Raw genomic sequence first — 19,189 nt, forward strand, 5'->3', positions numbered from 1 at the left:
TGTAAATTGAAAGGTGACCATACACTGATCGATTTGCCATCAGATCGACCAACCGATAGATCCCTCTCTTATCGAATCTGATCAAAGAGGGATCGTATTGCTGCCTTTACTGCAAACAGATTGTGAATCGATTTCAGCATGAAACCACATGAAACCGATTCACAATCTGTGGTGCTGCCGCCCCCGCATACATTTCCTGATCTGGCCGGCACGAGTCCCCCGGTCTCCGCTGTCTTCTTCTCCGCTCTGGGCTCCAGCTTCACTGTACTGCCTGCTGGGGGAAGTTTAAACAGTAGAGGGCGCTCTACTGTTTAAACTTCCTGCCGGGACAGGAAGAAGTGAAGCCTGCCAGACTCAGAGCCCAGCGCAGAGAAAAAGCAGCGGTGACAGCGGGGACTCGCGCCGGCCGGATCAGGTAATGTATTGCCGCTATAGACGCACTCCCGACCCGCCGGCGATCGAGCGAAATCTTCTTCTGCACGGACAGGAATGATGGGAATCGACAGGAACGATCGATTTCGGAAATCTGTCGTTCGGTCAGTGTTTGCACAACGATTTCACAGCCGATTCGATCACAGTAATCGAATCGGCTGTATATCGGTAGGAAAATCGGTAAGTGTATGGGCTCCTTAAGGATTATTCCCCTGCCCATCCACTAAGGATTATACCCCCCGCCCCTTTGCATTCTGGGAGACCAGCAATGTTATTGTACTAGCTTTAGAACTCTCTGTAACAAACATTCCACAGAGGTCAGTTGATGGGATTGAAGATTTTGCCGCCTGAAATAAATTTTGGAAAGTAAATCCAGGAAAGGAGAAATTTTTCAAACGCTGACTAAATAACCTAAAAGTGAATATTGACAGGCAATGTGCAATTTTGTTAATTGTTGTTTTGGTTACAGACCCCCTTTAAAGCAAACCTGGGAGGAGGGGGGTGGGGCTGGGCCGGCGCTACCATAGAGGCAAGGGGGGCAATTGCCCCAGGGCCCCAGAGCTTGTAGGGGCCCCCAGTGGCTACAAGAGGAAATATTTTTTTTTTTTTCAAATCGACCTTATAGTTTTTGAGAAAATAGATTTTAATGTTTCAAAGGTAAAAAAATACACATTTAAAAACCCGCCGACTTTAACTATTTCTGCCGCCCGGACGTGAAGCTCACATGCGGGCGGCTGCTCTGATGCAGTGTCGCTCTTCGGCGTGCCCGCGATCACGGGCGCGCCCCCGCCTCCCCATGGTGTCCCCCGGTAGCCCTGGGATCAGTGAAAGGGAACATGGTTCCCGGTCACCGATCCCTTTCCCCTGCAGAAAAACCGAAACGCTCACCCGTGAGGCTTCAGTTCTTCTGCCCGGACAGGTTTCCGCATCCCCCTTGTACTTCCGCTTAGCGAGAAGTACAAGGAGGGAAACCAAAAACGAAGGTTGCCATCTTGTGGCCAAATAGCTAATTTTTAATGTTAGTATTACTATTTATGTCCCACACCAAAATATTCCCCCCCAAAAAAATTTTAATGGAAAAAAAAAAAAAATTACAATAAAAGGACATAAATAGTTACCTAAGGGTCTGAACGTTTTAAATATGCTTTTGAAGGGGGTATACTATAAACATTTTTTTAAATTATAAGCTTGGAAATAGTGATTGGCGCAAAACGGAAACAATGCACCTTTATTTCCAAATAAAATATTGGCGCCATACATTGTGATAGGGACAAAATTTAAATGGTATAATAACCGAGACATACGGGCAAATAAAGGTTTTAATTATGGTAGCATGGATTATTTTAAAGCTATAATGGCCGAAAACCTGAAAAAGTGGCTCTTAGCAAAATGTACCACCCACAGAAAGCCTAATTAGTGGCGGAAAAAACAAGATATAGATCAATAAATTGTGATAAAATTATTAGTGAATGAATGGGAGGTGAAAATTGCTCCGATGCATAAGGTGAAAAATCCCTGCGGGGTGAAATGGTTAATAGCAAATCCACCTTAAATGCTAGAAACCCTACATTTTGCAGGGTATGTTAAGGAGATCATTGGGAATAAGAGGAAAAAACTATTTTTCAAAAAGACCTTATAGTTTTTTTTCGATTTTAAAGTTTCGAAGGAAAAAAGTATACGGTACTTTTAAATGCGTTAAATTGCACTTTTAGTAGCAAACCTAACGGTAGTGTAATTTTACATGCATCAAAAGAAAGAGCAATACATTTCCTGACTGGGTTTCCAGGGGGTCCATACGCAGCCGCAGCGCTTTTTTTCCTATTTTCCCAATTTTTTTTTTTTTATGTTTAGAGTGTGGGATTTTTTTTTTTAATTATGTGGGGTCCCCCCTCCTGAAACGTTTTAACCCCTTGTCCTCCATGCAGGCTGGGGTAGCCAGAATGTGGAGCTCCGACCGATTGGGGCTTCACACCCTGACTATACCAGCAAAAAAAAGGTCCCTTAATGCCGATTTTTGTTCTGGGGTATCTGTTGGGGGGCCCTCCAGGTTTATTTTGTCCTGGGGCCCCATTGTTGCTTAAACCGGCCCTGGGGTGGAGACAAGTTGTAAGATTCTTGCCTCAATTGAAGGAAGCTTCTAGGTGATCCAGAGGCTTCTCCAATCCTTATCCACCCCACCAGACACCACTTTAAAGTGTAACTGTCGGGCATAAAATCAAAAATCAATCTATCTAACACAAAATTGTATGGTCTGTACCTAGCATAAAAGGAAATAAATTTGGCAGCCTCCATATTCTTCTCACTACAGTTGTCCTTTAAAGAGTAACTGTCAGGCATAAAATCAAAAATCAATTCTTTATTTTTATCTGGTAAACAAGTAATAAGGACGCTAACCAGGCAATCCTAAAGTTAAAATCGCTATTACTTTTCTAGTTGATAAATGATCATTCCTTAAAGGGAAGGTTCAGGGAGGGTGGGTAAAAAATAAAAATCAATTTCCACTTACCTGGGGCTTCCTCCAGCCCGTGGCAGGCAGGAGGTGCCCTCGCCACCGCTCCGCAGGCTCCCGGTGGCCGACCCGACCTGGCCAGGCCAGGTCGGGCTCTTCTGCGCTCCAAGGCCCGGAACTTCTGCGTCCCACGCCGGCGCTCTGACGTCATCGGACGTCCTCCGGGCTCTACTGCGCAGGCGCAGAACTACTGCGCATGCGCAGTACAGCCCGGAGGACGTCCGATGATGTCAGCGCGCCGGCGTGGGACGCAGAAGTTCCGGGCCTTGGAGCGCAGAAGAGCCCGACCTGGCCGGGTCGGGTCGGCCACCGGAGACCACCGGGAGCCTGCGGAGCGGCGGCGAGGGCACCTCCTGCCTGCCATGGGCTGGAGGAAGCCCCAGGCAAGTGGAAATTGATTTTTATTTTTTACCCACCCTCCCTGAACCTTTCCTTTAAGTTTACCTGACTCTTATGTGGTACTTTGCCACACAAAGAAAGTTGCAGGGCATGCTGGGTTTTTTTTTTTTTCCTCCTCCTCCTCCTCCTCCTCCTCCTCCTCCTCCTCCTCCTCCTTCCTTCTTCTCCTTCTTCTCCTCCTCCGAAGCCCCCCCCCCCCCCCACACCTCTGTTTCTCTCTTATTGGCAAATATTTCATGCTGAGACAATGCATTTCCTATTGCTGGGTGGGAGTGCCTGAAGACTGGTAGGAGGGCAGGTAATGCATATACAATCAGGCAGAGGAGAATAAGGAAGGAAATGACATCAGGATTGGCTTCAAGATAGACCCAGTTAAAAAGGAGAACCCTAAGGAGTTGTTGTTTTGTTTTTTTCTATAAAGAGGAGCTGTCAGCCATACTATCTCAGAAAAAACACATATATAAGTAGATAAATACTTGCTCTACTTGCATAACATATGTATTGCACTGTCCATGTTTTGATTTTAGTGATATTTTTTTTCTACAGTAAAAGGAGAGAAAATCCTTCTTAGCATTTCCCATATGAACTGTGGCTATTTTGAAGCCAATTCTGATGTTATTTCCTCCCTTAAGCCGCATCTACACGCGTAGATGCGGCCACGATGTTCCTTATCAATCGAGCCGCTGATGCGGCTCGATTGATAAGATGCGACAGGATGGATCTTGCTTCCGCCGATTCCCTGCAAGGGGACAATGGCAGGGAATCAAGCGGAAGATAAGTGGGGACGAGCGGGGAATTGAATCCGGCGCACGCGTGGCAAGCGGGGACGCGGAAGAGGCGATCCGGCGGCTAATCGAGCCGCCGGATCGGAGCCGCATCTACGCGTGTAGATGTGGCTTTACTCTCCTCTGCCTGATTTGCCTGCCCTTCACTATAGAAAGTGCGTTGTCTCAGCATGAGCAATATTGGCCAGAGAGGAACAGAGTTGTGGGAGGGGAAAACAGGAGGGAAAGAGGCTTCAGCCAATCGGGCTGCATTAGTTATGTCTGAGGGGAAGTAGAACAGCAAAAAGGACAACCCAGCATGCCCTGCAACTTCCTTTTGTGTGCCAAATAAGAGTGAGGCAAGCGCTGCCTAGGGCACAGGCCCTTAATGCTAATGGGAATTGTGCAAAAAAAAAAACAGATATTTAAGGAGAGGGAAGGCTTTGGGTCCTATAGAGCTTTCCCTCTCCCAGTGCCCTCGTTGCAGCGGCAGCTCCTCCATTTGAATCCCCCGCTGCGGTGGACTTTAGAAGTCTTCGGGTGTGGAGTCCTCACGCGTGCACAGTATGGAGCGGCCTTTCTTCGGGAGCGCTCAGACTTCCAAAGCCTCCCTTCCCGGCAGAGAAAGCAGTATTTGACCAAAATGCTCAGAGATCAATTGGATATGTTGGAAATAATCGATCTGCCAGAAAATCTTAGTCTGTACCTAGCACAATGCTGGGTACACACTATGAGATTTTCTGGCCGATTTACTGTCAGATCGATTTCCAACATGTTCGATTTGCTTTCCGATCGATTTCTGTTAACTTTAATAGGAAATTGATCAGAAAGCAAATCAGACATGTTGGAAATAATCGATCTTGACAGTAAATCGGCCAGAAAATCTCCTAGTGTGTACCTAGCATAAGATATACTGTACATCTAGCATGGTCCTTGCATAGACTTCTGTACTATGCAGTTTATGGTGTGGCCTTCTCATATCTGTAGCATCACTTGTAGTAACATTTGAAAACCCAATATATTAGGCTAATGTACACATTGCTGTGATTCATAAACAAGGTTAACCTCGTACAGATAAGATACAGTCTGGACTATGCCCTGCTTTGCCTATGATCCCATCAGCCTATGTAGTGATAGTGTTGTGACAGAAGGTAAACTCTTGAGGTTTTCACACACATTGTGGGCGCAGCAAAATCCTTTGTAATTGCAGGAAATAACATAATTGTGAAATGCAATCAGAGTATGAGGTACTGAAAGTGGAAGGTGTGGGTGGCACTGGGTAGGCTCTCATGTGGCCAATTTCTGAAATTCCACAGAAAATGTAAGTCTAAAAGTGGAAACTGCAACCTCTAAATCAAAATGTTGTTTCATATTAACATGTACTGTAGAATCAAGACCTTGTGCTACTCCTTATGTAGTGAGGACCTATTATCCAAACCATGGGAGTTAAAGTTGACGTGAGAGGGATATGGAGGCTGCTATATTTATTTCCTTTTAAATTATACCAGTTGTCCGGCATCCTGCTGATGTTTCTGGCTTTATTAGTTTTGGAATCGCCTACTTGAAACATGCAGCAAATCCAGTCAGACTTCCATCAGAAACACTTGATCTGCATTCTTATTCAGTCTATGGATAAAAAACAATCAGAGACAGATCAGCATGGCAGCCAGGAAATCTGCATTGAAATAAATAAGTCGACCTCCATATCACGTTCAATAAAACTAAACTAATGCAGAGCTTTAGGGTATATTCACATGAACGTGATCGCCACTTAATACTGAAACCACCGCTTCTGTTTGGTCCTGGCTTTTGCGCATAGTTTACCTGTCATTTGATGCAGCTATATGAATCCTCCAATATGTGGTGCGACTGAAGTGAACTTTCACTGCCCACCAGTCAGTGGCTTTCTGCAGACTTCAAATGTGCAACTACAGGTTTCGCCTGCGGGTTATATGAAGTGCTCGGATCATTATAAGGGCTTGTTCACACTGGAGGCGTTTTTGAATTTTTTTTTTTTAAGTGCCTGCGATTTTTCAAAATTTACCTGAAAGCGCTTACACCATGCTATCCTATGCGTTAGTTCAGATTAGGGCGATCTGTCCGCTTTCCGCTCAGAGAAGCGCTGCATGGACCATTTTCAGGGCGATTTTGCTACAATGGAAGGTATAGGGAAATCGCAAAACGCTCACAAAATCGCTTTGTGCAGCGATTGCGTTTTTAAGAATAAGTACATTGTATTTATTCTTTTCCGGATCAAAGAGTTCACTTCCTGACTAACAGAAATCGCCGGAAAGGGAAAAACAAATGCTTAAAAAAAGTCCAACGCAATCGGAACGCATTGCGAACGAGGCCTAAAGGTGTCCACAAATAATATAACCTTGATTGTACAATTTTATCAACTGAGAAGGGAAAACTGAGTGCAACTACAAGGAATGGATAGATTGATAAGAATGTACAATGAAGAGTCTATCATTACTGGGCACCTTAGAGGTGGCCATACAGCTAGGGATTTTGCGTCCCAATCAGCCATCTGATTGAATTATGTTGTTTGCATTGGATTAAATGATGACGCAACAAGCAAGCCTGATCAACCATCCCACTGATTTGGCTCTGAAATCGGTCAAATGTATCGACCGAGCATTCTGGGAAACCTCAGACTGATCTGGTCAATTGGGTACACAGCGGTAATGATGTGCGTTCTCTAATAGAACTGGCAGAAGTATAAAGGGGCTTCCTTATAGCCGCAGTCACAAAAGGTAATCCAAACACCTGCCCGAGGTAACCACAGAACAAGACAAAGGTACGGTAGTATATGCAAATACTCAGCGCTCGTTGATCTTATGGTCAGTATGCGCTGTATGTCAACCACATGGGGTGCTCATGGGGAAGCAGTGGACAAAACTGTGACAAGCTGGACAGTCACGGCAGCTGGAATAGATAAGAATTGAATGCTAGGGCATCCGGTGGGGGGTGTACATTAACATTTGAGGGGACAGTACGAGGCAGCTTGAGAAGGCCGATTCCTGAGAGATTTTATGCTGAAATCGATCTTGAATCGGCTTGCGGTGAATGGGCATTCAACAGATCACTTTGATCAGATTTGATCAGAGAGATCTGTGTCTTGGTTGATCTGCCCATCATCCCTAGATGCATGGGCACCTTAAAGTGTACCTGAGGCAGGGACTTATACATAAAATATACATACCTGGGGCTTCCTCCAGGCATATCGCTCCCATGCCATCCTCCTCCGCTTCCTCGTTTGCCCCCAACCGGCCCTGGTAAGTTGTCCAGGCGGGGCCAGTCGGTGCAGTCTAGCCAAGTGAGCACCCTGTCTTGCTCCCGGTGACAGGAGCCGGACAGAGGAGCACGCGTGGCCGGGCTGCACATGCGCAGTTGGCCCTGGGCCAGAGGACTTTCAGACAGACAAGACAATGAGGAGGACAGTGTGGGAGCGATATGCCTAGAGGGGGCTGGAGGAAGCCCCAGGTATGTATATTTTATGTATAAGTCCCCATCTCAGGATCACTTTAAGACTTCCACCTCCTTCTCTGAAACCTTTGCCAGAATACCTGAGTTACTAGGCTTCTGTGTTCTGCTAAATCCTGGACAAACCTGTTTCTGTTATGTTGCTTTTGTTACCTTGTGCTCATTCTAATGACCAGGTTCTGACTTTATTTTGCTGCCTTCTGTTTATGTACTGTGAAAGATTTGTATATACTGTTTTGCTCTATGTTCAGTAGTTATTTAGATAGGTTTGTGGCAATTGTTGTGTTGACCTACTTTATCTACTTACCTGGGAGGAGTGGACTTAAGTTTGGGCAGCACGGTGGTGTAGTGGTTAGCACTCTCGCCTTGCAGCTCTCCTGTACGAATCCCAGCCAAGTCAATATCTGCAAGGAGTTAATATGTTCTCCCCGTGCCTGGGTGGGTTCCCTCCGGACACTCTAGTTTCCTCCTACATCTCAAAAACATGCAGATAAGTTCATTGGCTTTCTTCTAAAAGTTGGCCCTGGACAACGATATATACACTACACGATACATACATAGACATATGACTATGGTAGGGACTAGATTGTGAGATCCTCCGAGGGACAGTTAGTGGCAAGACAATATATACTCTGTACAGTGCTGCTTAATATGTCGGCCCTATATAAATACTAAATAATAATAAAAAAAGTCTTATTATTATTAAAGGATACCAGAGCCATGGCGACCGGGGAAGCCCTGCAGGAAATCCCGTTCTCAACGGGATTTCCTGCATACTCTGATCGCCGAAGGCGATCGGAGTTGGTGGGGGGATGCCGCCGCTCAGCGGCTATCATGTAGCGAGCCCTGGGCTCGCTACATGATTTAAAAAAAAAAAAAAAATTAAAAAAGTGCGGCGCTGCCTCCTTGCCGGATTTTTTAGACCGGCAAGGAGGTTAATGGGACAGAAAAGTGTGTTTTTTCCAGGGGATGTCCAGACTTGAAGAATTAGCAATGTGCAACACTGCATTATGTGCAGCACACGTTATAAATACTGAGTAATAAAGTTGGCCACATATATTATGCATTTGTACAATGAACTTTTGCCTGCTAGAGATAACTCTGTGCCATGTAGTTCCTTATCTGATTGGAGCTTCTGCTGGGAGGGATATCTAGTCTGTCTCATCTTATTGCTCATGATGCTGCCACATAACAGTGATCCTGTCAAAGGGTAAAGCCTAGGGCTTGTTCACCCTGGGCACTTTGGCAGCGCTTTGCTGATCGCGGGTGATCAGCAAAAAGCAGTTTTTTCACTGTACAGGAAAGCGATTCAGGAGTGATTGCGTTTTGTGATTCTACAGGTATAACATTGAAATACTACATGCACCGTCAGCAAGTTGCTGATCACCGGTGATCAGCAAAACGCTGAAAAGTCGCCCACTGTGAACTAGGCCTTGAAGGATACATCGAGGCTAAATCAAAATCCACTTACCTGGGGCTTCCTCCAGCCCCTGGCAGCCGTCCTGTGCCATCGCCGCAGCTCAAGTGGCTCCCAGTGTCCTCTGCTGCAGAAGCTGATCTTGCCAGGTCGGCTTCCGGGTCGGGTTCTTGCGCGGGTCACGTGGTCTGGCCGACGTCATCAGGTCTGTACTGTGCAGGCGCAGTAGTAATGCTGTGAGTTTGCGATTGATGCAAATCACAAAAGCTGCAGTGAGAATGATCCATAGGCATACATTAGTAACAGGGCTTTGCTGATCGCTGGTGATCATCGAAGTGCTGAAAAGCTCCTGAATGTGGACCAGCCCTTCTCGCACCAGATGATCCTCTGTTGAAATGGTCTTTCGGTGGCCGTGAACTTAGCATGTGTACAGCAGATGATAAAGCAAAAAAATAGAGTGCATTTTTGATCAACTTGCCCACCTGCCAGAAGTAGCTCGCCTGTGTACTGCCTGTCACCTCTCCTCCCCTTTCCACTGAATAGTACAGTCATCAGACCCATGGCCAAAATCACCATCATTATGTGTTTAACACTTCCATCTTCTATACATCTTTACATGGTCCTTTCACAAACTTTCAGCAGCGCTCACAATCTACTGTAATTAAAGTCTGATTATGAGAGAATCCGGTTCATGTGTCAGTGGTTTTTGGGATGGGGGAGGGGACAAGAGTTCCTGAAGGAAAGCCCACGAAACACCTAGAAAATGTGGAAGATAACTGGAGCAGTTCCACAGGAATCTTGCAACTGTACATGACAATTGGTAATTGGTGAATAACATAGGTCTGAAAAATGGCCAGGAGGGGTATTTGGGATGCATTTTATGTCTGTGAGCAGGAGTATGGGGCCTGTTTACTAGTAAGTAAACTTGTAATTAAAGAAAAAGCAAAAGATAGATACTTATCTCCATAGAGGGAAGTTTATGGATCCTCCAGAGGCTGCCCACATTCTAGTCACGACCTCAGATTCTGGGCTGGACCCTCTTGAAGTTCCCAGCCGCACTTCTGTCCATAATTAAGCGCGGCCACACAGCGCATGTACTGTGCTTCTGCACAGGCGTGAGGTGTCCTGCACAGTACGGCCACGCTCATTCACGGATGGGAGCGTGGCCCTTTTTGGAAAGGTTCAGGGGATCCCAGCGCTGGTTCGGTAGAGATAAGTGGGGACAAGGGCAGCCTCTGGATTATTCAGAGGCTTCCCTCTACTGAGGTAAGTACCCATTTGAAGTATTTTTAAGTTGATGTGTGAGAAGTTATTTTATGTACTTTTTTTGCTTGGGGGCTAAAAAGGTATATTAGTGATAAGATAAAAACTGTGAGAAAACTACGTAGCCTGCCTGCGCATAGCACTCCTGGCCACATGAACAAGTACATGTGTCACCGGGCAGCGCCTGCACAGTCAGCCGTGACCCCCAACCAGGAAATAAGTTCAGGGGGTCGGTAGGCAGTACTGGGGAGGACAGAGAAGAACTGGGGGAGCGGTGGGCAGGAGGAGAGCCCACTAAACATGCCTGCTACCCCCCCCCCCCCATTTTTTAATTTGTGCGCTTAGGTATCCTTTAAGGGACACCTGTGCACATGCTGAAAACATCCTGGTGAGCCGCACCCAAAGTCCTGTGAGTTTTACACACACACACACACACACACACACACACACACACACACACACACACACACACGATTGTAAGCTCGCCAGGGCAGGGTTCTTTTATGCTTTTGTGTCTTGGAATTTTGTTGTACATTTTATTAAGCTTGCTACTCTTGTCACTGTAATTACCAATTCTGCATTGTGCATATTGGTGTACACAATTGTCTGTATCAGCGGTGTCCAACTGGCGGGCCGCATCTGGCCTGCCAAGTCTCTTGCTGCGGCCCATCAGCCGCTGGCTCTCTCTGAGGTCCCAGAAGCTGCGCAGACTCAGAGCAGCGGAGGGGAGTGATCTTAGCCCATGCTTGGCTGGCTGTAGTGCTGAGATGAGATGAAGCGGAGTGATACGCACTCCAACCGCATCACCCGGAACTCATTACAGGCCGGCTCAGCGTGAGGCAGGAGATTTAGCCGCTGGAGTTGCTGCAAACGTGAGGTGATCAGAGCTGGAGGAGTCATCTGCCAGGTGAGTTGGTTATATTTACAGGTTCCTGGCCACATAGATGTATATTGGAGGGAGGGGGAGCCCAGAGGGAGGCGGAATCCTGCCAAATTTTTGAGGGGAAACGCTGCCAATCTAAATGCATTTTGCGTGAATATGCTGCCAATCTGATTGCATTTTGTGGGGAAATCTGCTGCCAATCTGGTTGCACATTGTTGGGAAATCTGCTTACACTCTATCACTCTAAGGCCTAGTGCACACCGGAGCGTTTCCGCTGCGGTTTGCGATCTGCTTGCGGGTGCGGATCTGCTAGGGTAATGTATTTCAATGGGCTGGTGCACACCAGAGCGGGAGGCGTTTTGCAGAAACGCATACTCCCGGGCTGCTGCAGATTTTGGATTGTGGATGCGTTTCTGCCTCAATGTTAAGTATAAGAAAACCGCAAACCGCTCTGAAAAACGGCACTTCAGAGCGGTTTGCCAGGCGTTTTTGTTACAGAAGTTGTTCAGTAACAGCTTTACTGTAACAATACATGAAATCTACTACACCAAAACCGCTTCACAAAACCGCAAAATGCTAGCTGAAACGCTGCAGAAAAAGAAGAAAAAGCGTTTCAAAATCTGCTAGCATTTTGCGGATCTGCTAGCGGTTTTTGGTGTGCACCGGCCCTAATTGCATTTTGTGGGGAAGCTGCTGCTAGATTTTTTTTTTTTTTGTCTCGGACGAGGCGGGAAGGGGGGGGCTTGGGTGTCTGGAAAAAAAATGGCCCTCCATGCCCGCGAAGTTGGACAGCGCTGCTCTCTATTATTATGCACCCCATGTTTGTTTGTTACTTTGTGCAGCACCATGGAATATGGTGGTGCTTTAAAAATCAATAATAATTCTACTACCGGTAATAGCAAAGTAGGTCACTGAGAAATGACTTTCTGTGTTTCTCATTCTATTACTTTGGCAGATAAAGGTTCTATATCCTAGCCGTGGACATGTGGAGATTGACCCTGAAGGATTATGGGAACAATTTGTGACTGTAGTGAAAGAGGCTGTGAAAGGTAATGCCTTGCAGAATGATGACCCACCTATTCAACCACCATCTTTCTGCAACTAAATTTAGAATCTCCTTACTAACAGTAAATATTTGTTGATAGATGCTGGGATTCGCATAAGTCAGGTCGCAGGACTTGGAATTTCCACGCAGAGGGCAACTTTCATTACTTGGAATAAGTAAGTTGTCATGTCGAGCGCTGCATAATATGTTGGCGCTTTATAAATACAATAAATAAAAATGTCTTATTGGGCGGTAGAGGAAACACACAAGCCTATTATCGGTATTCAGTGAGTGGTGCCAAGACAAAGCACGATAACCTGTAGCTATTGTACAGCAGAAGGAAATGGCAGCGCTTCCAAACAGACGCTGCCATTTCCTTCTGCTGTACAAAACTTAGGTATACTTCAGGCTAGCTGCCTCCAGGGGTGTCAGCTTGCATTCAAATTTTAGAATTTAGATTAGTGTTAGCACATAATTTGCATCTGATTTGTATTCAAGGTGTGTATTTAGCCTCAAGGGGCTGGGCATATCTCTGGAGCTTTCACTTCACTTGCAGCCTGTGAGCGCTGCTCATTGCTTGCTGTCAACCTGTAGCTATTGGCTTTATCCAGTAAGCAGTGCAAGGACAAAGTGTAACTACTTATGCTGGGAATACACGTTAAGTTTTTACTTTAGAAAGATGGGTTCGATAGATAAATTCCAACCTGTTGGATCTGGTCGATTCTACTTTCGTTTCGATTCTCCTCATTCAAGTGAATGTAATTGATAAGAAAAGATAAGGAATCGAGAGGAGAATCGAGCAGTGAATCGAGAGTAGAATCGATCGAAAGCGAAAACGACGGCAAAAACGAACGCAAAAACGCATCGTGTATAGCCTTTGTAAACCTCATTCAGGGAGTGCTAAGTGGACAAAGCACAGTAACCTACAGCCGATTAGTCTAATTAAATGAGCAGTAAAGCCTTGTTCACATTATAAATCGCCAGCGCTATCGCAAGCACTAAGCGATTTATTGAGCATTTTGAAAGTGCTTTTAGCTTAGAAAAACGCTTTTGTAAGCGTTTTCCAAGCACTTTTATTCAGCAATTGAGATTTTCACTTCCTGACATCAGTCAGGAAGTAAACGCGTTGACTCGGAAATGAATAAATACAATGTTTTTATTCTTATTTGCTCGGGAAATCGCAATACAAAGCCCTTTTTTAAGCATGGTGATTTCCCTATACCTTGCACTGAGCAAAAACACTCAGAAAATGGTACATGTAGCTTGTTTGCGATTTTGTAAAAAATCAAAATGCGCACATGTAAACACTCTCTCATAGGAAAACATTGCACAAGCGCTTTCAGAGCGATTTTCTAAAATCGCCAGCGCTTAAAAAAAACCTTGCCTACCTGCGAGAGTGCAACTACACCATACATACATACATACTGTACATACATACATACATACATACATACATAGACATAAGACTATGGTAGGGATTAGAATGTGAGCCCCTCTGAGGTACAGTTAAGTGACAAAACAATATATACTCTGTACATCGCTGTGTAAAATGCTATAATAAGTACATACTCAGAATCACAAAGGTCCGGCACCACACGAAGTGAATAAAGCTTAGTGGTTGTTTATTGCAGCATCAAGCAATACAAGGGCAACGACAGCCCGCTGTTTCGGCCTGTAAGGCCTTTGTCAAGTTGCACAAAGAACACAAAGTGACCATATACAAATATAAGCACACAAAGCCCCGCCCCCTTGGGACATGAGCCAATCCAGAGCGGAGGAACGAGCGGACCTGATGGGAAACAGTCTCCGTGCAAATGCACCAATAAATACATAGCAAAGATATATTTCAAAAAAGAGACTCACCAATCAGGGAGCGCCGTGAGTCAGTGTAATGTCCTCACGAGCAGCCATTGACAGCGCATCAAATTCACGCAGCTAACCCCTGCAATGGGAGGCCGCAATGATGACATCAGAGTCATGTGCATAAAGCACATGACTCCAGCGTCCAATCACGCGCGCCGCCTGGTCGCTCAGTAAGACACAAACACTCTGAGCAGTCGGCGGTGGGCGGAGCGGCAAGCGTTGCCAAGCAACATGTAAATATCAATAAGAGCCGCATACTCACTGTACCGCCGGCTGTCAGAAAACATATTACGGCGCTCGCTCCTCCTCACAAGCTGGATCTGTGGAGATAAAAACAATAAGAGAAAGATGCATTAAAAAACAAACTCCAAGTATTCACTACACAAGCATATACATTCAACAGATTAGGACTGATGGACATGATCACAATATATAGATGAAAATTGTTAAATACATCAAATACAAAAGTTTAAGTCGTATTCTCTATTAAGGCCAACTCTACCCATTGCGCCAAGGCGCCTGATCCACCCCGCCTCCCTCCTCAACAACTCCCTGGTGCGATCACTACCCCTCCAAGATACCGGAACCCCATCAATTGCCATCACACGCAATTGGGCCACGCTATGGTGACAGGAAGTAAAATGTTCTGCCACTGCCTGGCCCGCAGTTTTATTGCGGATCGCCGTTTTGTGACCAGAGATACGTACTTTTAAATTCTTTGTTGTCATCCCCACATAAATGTAACTGCATGGACATTTGATTAAATAGACAACATAGGTGGAATCACAGGTATATCTACCCCTTATCTGGAAAGTGGCACCAGAAGAGGGATGTTGAAATGTGTTCCCCCGCATGACGTTGCCACACATGTGGCACGACATGCAAGGGAACATGCCACGCCCAGACAACAAAGGCTGGGTCGTGGAAACTACCCTTTTGCGTAATTTATCCCTGACAGTGGGTGCACGTCTGAAGGACATCAGGGGAGGGTAACGGAATTCCGGTACCCTGGGAAGACCATCACGAAGTAAATGCCAATGTCTGCGCAAACTTCTGGATACCATGTCACTACATACATTATATGTGGATACAAAGGGAACACGATTAAAATTTTTCTTAGGCTTATTCCGTCGTGTATCCGGATTCGTGTGTAAAGTAGATTCTGGGTAGCCACGTAATCGAAATTTATGCGCTAATTCAACTTTCCTTGTCTGACGCAACTCAGGCTCACTCACAATGGAATCTATCCTCTTGAACTGGCTGCTAGGGATACTATCCCTTACCCCTGGTGGATGGAAACTGTGATAGTGTAAGGTTGAGTTTTTATCTGTGGGCTTGGTATATAGGTCTGTGAACACGGCACCATCACGTCTACACACCAGCACATCCAAAAAAGAAATTGAAGTAACACTCCAATTCACAGTGAGCCTGATGGAGGGACACTGCATGTGGACCTGTTGGATGAATTGATCCAATGCCGAACGTGGCCCCCTCCAAACGCAAAAGATGTCATCTATGTACCGCCACCAGCAAAGCGCATGGCGGCGGAACAAAGAATTGAGATAAACAAATGACTCTTCAAAGAGTCCCATATATAAATTTGCATAGGAGGGAGCCACGTTCGAACCCATGGCAGTACCACGGCGTTGTCCATAGTATCGCCCCCCAAACTCAAAGTAATTGTATTTCAAAACAATGTTGAGAAGTTGAATCAAAAAAACACGTTGATCCAATGAGCAATCAGTGTGAGTCATGATGTACCAGTCCAGTGGTGGACTGGTACATCATGACTCACACTGATTGCTCATTGGATCAACGTGTTTTTTTGATTCAACTTCTCAACATTGTTTTGAAATACAATTACTTTGAGTTTGGGGGGCGATACTATGGACAACGCCGTGGTACTGCCATGGGTTCGAACGTGGCTCCCTCCTATGCAAATTTATATATGGGACTCTTTGAAGAGTCATTTGTTTATCTCAATTCTTTGTTCCGCCGCCATGCGCTTTGCTGGTGGCGGTACATAGATGACATCTTTTGCGTTTGGAGGGGGCCACGTTCGGCATTGGATCAATTCATCCAACAGGTCCACATGCAGTGTCCCTCCATCAGGCTCACTGTGAATTGGAGTGTTACTTCAATTTCTTTTTTGGATGTGCTGGTGTGTAGACGTGATGGTGCCGTGTTCACAGACCTATATACCAAGCCCACAGATAAAAACTCAACCTTACACTATCACAGTTTCCATCCACCAGGGGTAAGGGATAGTATCCCTAGCAGCCAGTTCAAGAGTATAGATTCCATTGTGAGTGAGCCTGAGTTGCGTCAGACAAGGAAAGTTGAATTAGCGCATAAATTTCGATTACGTGGCTACCCAGAATCTACTTTACACACGAATCCGGATACACGACGGAATAAGCCTAAGAAAAATTTTAATCGTGTTCCCTTTGTATCCACATATAATGTATGTAGTGACATGGTATCCAGAAGTTTGCGCAGACATTGGCATTTACTTCGTGATGGTCTTCCCAGGGTACCGGAATTCCGTTACCCTCCCCTGATGTCCTTCAGACGTGCACCCACTGTCAGGGATAAATTACGCAAAAGGGTAGTTTCCACGACCCAGCCTTTGTTGTCTGGGCGTGGCATGTTCCCTTGCATGTCGTGCCACATGTGTGGCAACGTCATGCGGGGGAACACATTTCAACATCCCTCTTCTGGTGCCACTTTCCAGATAAGGGGTAGATATACCTGTGATTCCACCTATGTTGTCTATTTAATCAAATGTCCATGCAGTTACATTTATGTGGGGATGACAACAAAGAATTTAAAAGTACGTATCTCTGGTCACAAAACGGCGATCCGCAATAAAACTGCGGGCCAGGCAGTGGCAGAACATTTTACTTCCTGTCACCATAGCGTGGCCCAATTGCGTGTGATGGCAATTGATGGGGTTCCGGTATCTTGGAGGGGTAGTGATCGCACCAGGGAGTTGTTGAGGAGGGAGGCGGGGTGGATCAGGCGCCTTGGCGCAATGGGTAGAGTTGGCCTTAATAGAGAATACGACTTAAACTTTTGTATTTGATGTATTTAACAATTTTCATCTATATATTGTGATCATGTCCATCAGTCCTAATCTGTTGAATGTATATGCTTGTGTAGTGAATACTTGGAGTTTGTTTTTTAATGCATCTTTCTCTTATTGTTTTTATCTCCACAGATCCAGCTTGTGAGGAGGAGCGAGCGCCGTAATATGTTTTCTGACAGCCGGCGGTACAGTGAGTATGCGGCTCTTATTGATATTTACATGTTGCTTGGCAACGCTTGCCGCTCCGCCCACCGCCGACTGCTCAGAGTGTTTGTGTCTTACTGAGCGACCAGGCGGCGCGCGTGATTGGACGCTGGAGTCATGTGCTTTATGCACATGACTCTGATGTCATCATTGCGGCCTCCCATTGCAGGGGTTAGCTGCGTGAATTTGATGCGCTGTCAATGGCTGCTCGTGAGGACATTACACTGACTCACGGCGCTCCCTGATTGGTGAGTCTCTCTTTTTTGAAATATATCTTTGCTATGTATTTATTGGTGCATTTGCACGGAGACTGTTTCCCATCAGGTCCGCTCGTTCCTCCGCTCTGGATTGGCTCATGTCCCAAGGGGGCGGGGCTTTGTGTGCTTATATTTGTATATGGTCACTTTGTGTTCTTTGTGCAACTTGACAAAGGCCTTACAGGCCGAAACAGCGGGCTGTCGTTGCCCTTGTATTGCTTGATGCTGCAATAAACAACCACTAAGCTTTATTCACTTCGTGTGGTGCCGGACCTTTGTGATTCTGAGATTGTTTGACCCCAAGGTACAGGGGTGAGGACCTGGCACACCTTTTATTTTTGAAAAGTTCTCTTTTTGGGTGCTCCTGAACTGTTGTCTCTGTATAATAAGTACATAATAATGACTGAAACCGGAATGTAGAAACTGTAATTTTTTTTTTTTTGGTATCCATGTTTTTCCGGTATCCATGTTTTTTACCCTCTATACAGTATTTTCTACTGGTTCTTTGATATACCGCTGAACATTTTTCACAGAGACTGAACAAAATAAACTGTATACAAATCAAAACTTTGTGAAATAACTGTTGGTGCCCAGCCAGCCTGCTCAGGAATACACGTGTTCATTAATACAATACAATACAATAACATTTCTATAGCGCTTTTCTCCCATAGGACTCAAAGCGCTTAGGCTCTCTCAGATTCAGTAATTAGTAGGATGAAGTATTCACACAACAAAAGTTATATTTCTGCAAATGCCAAACTGAACAGGTGGGTTTGCAGTCTGGATTTAAACACGTCCAGGGATGGAGCTGTCCTGATCTGTTGAGGTAAGGAGTTCCAAAACGTAGGGGCAGCATGACAGAAGGCTCTGGGACCAAAAGTTTCCAAGTGGACTCTGGGTATGACTAGATTATTAGAACCTGTTGATCTGAGAATGCGGGGATTGCTACGCAGCTGCAACATATCTTTCATGTATCCAGGGCCTAAATTATTCAGGGATTTAAATGTCAGTAGGCCGATCTTGAATAGGACCCTCCATTCTATAGGTAGCCAGTGAAGGGAGTGCAGGACTGGCATTATGTGGCAGTGACGGGGTTGGTTGGTTAGCAGTCTGGCAGCAGTATTCTGTATCAGCTGTAGTCGGTACAAGACCTTTTTTGGAAGGCCAGTGTAGAGAGCATTGCAGTAGTCCAGTCGGGATGTGATGAAGGCGTGGACTAAGGTTGGCAGATCTTCTGGGGGTATGAGGTGCTTGATTTTTGCAATGTTCTTCAGGTGAAAATAGGATGATTTCACCACAGCAGAGATTTGAGTTCTGAAGTTTAAATCCCAATCAATTAGAACTCCCAGGCTACGCACATGATCAGAGCTGCGCAGATCCGTGCCTCCTATTCCCAGTGGTGAAGACTGCAAGTTAAGTTGTTTTGTTATCATGCTCTGCCCTCCTATCAGAAGGACTTCAGTTTTGTCTGCATTTAGTTTCAGCCAGTTGTCATTCATCCATTGCTGTAGGTCACGTAAGCAGGCGTTTATAGTTAGAGTTGGATCTGTCACACCAGGCTTGAAGGAAAGATATAGTT

The 19,189-nt window shown here is 45.6% G+C and overlaps 1 protein-coding gene and 1 long non-coding RNA gene across 2 annotated transcripts in view; one reads left to right on the forward strand and one right to left on the reverse strand.

Moving 5' to 3' along the window:
• GK5 (glycerol kinase 5) overlaps positions 1–19,189 on the forward strand; it is a 112,058-nt gene that overhangs the window by 10,323 nt on the left and 82,546 nt on the right. The window contains exons 2-3 of the mRNA XM_068280464.1: positions 12,109–12,202; positions 12,299–12,374. Of these exons, the coding sequence (XP_068136565.1) occupies positions 12,109–12,202; positions 12,299–12,374 (170 nt within the window). The remainder of the gene's footprint in view (positions 1–12,108; positions 12,203–12,298; positions 12,375–19,189) is intronic.
• Positions 7,904–19,189, reverse strand: part of LOC137571417 (uncharacterized) — a 52,150-nt gene continuing 40,864 nt past the window's right edge. The window contains exon 3 of the long non-coding RNA XR_011031356.1: positions 7,904–8,059. This is a non-coding gene — a long non-coding RNA (uncharacterized lncRNA). The remainder of the gene's footprint in view (positions 8,060–19,189) is intronic.

Source organism: Hyperolius riggenbachi, chromosome 4 (assembly GCF_040937935.1).
Source record: "Hyperolius riggenbachi isolate aHypRig1 chromosome 4, aHypRig1.pri, whole genome shotgun sequence".
In the NCBI taxonomy this organism is placed as follows: Eukaryota; Metazoa; Chordata; class Amphibia; order Anura; family Hyperoliidae; genus Hyperolius; species Hyperolius riggenbachi.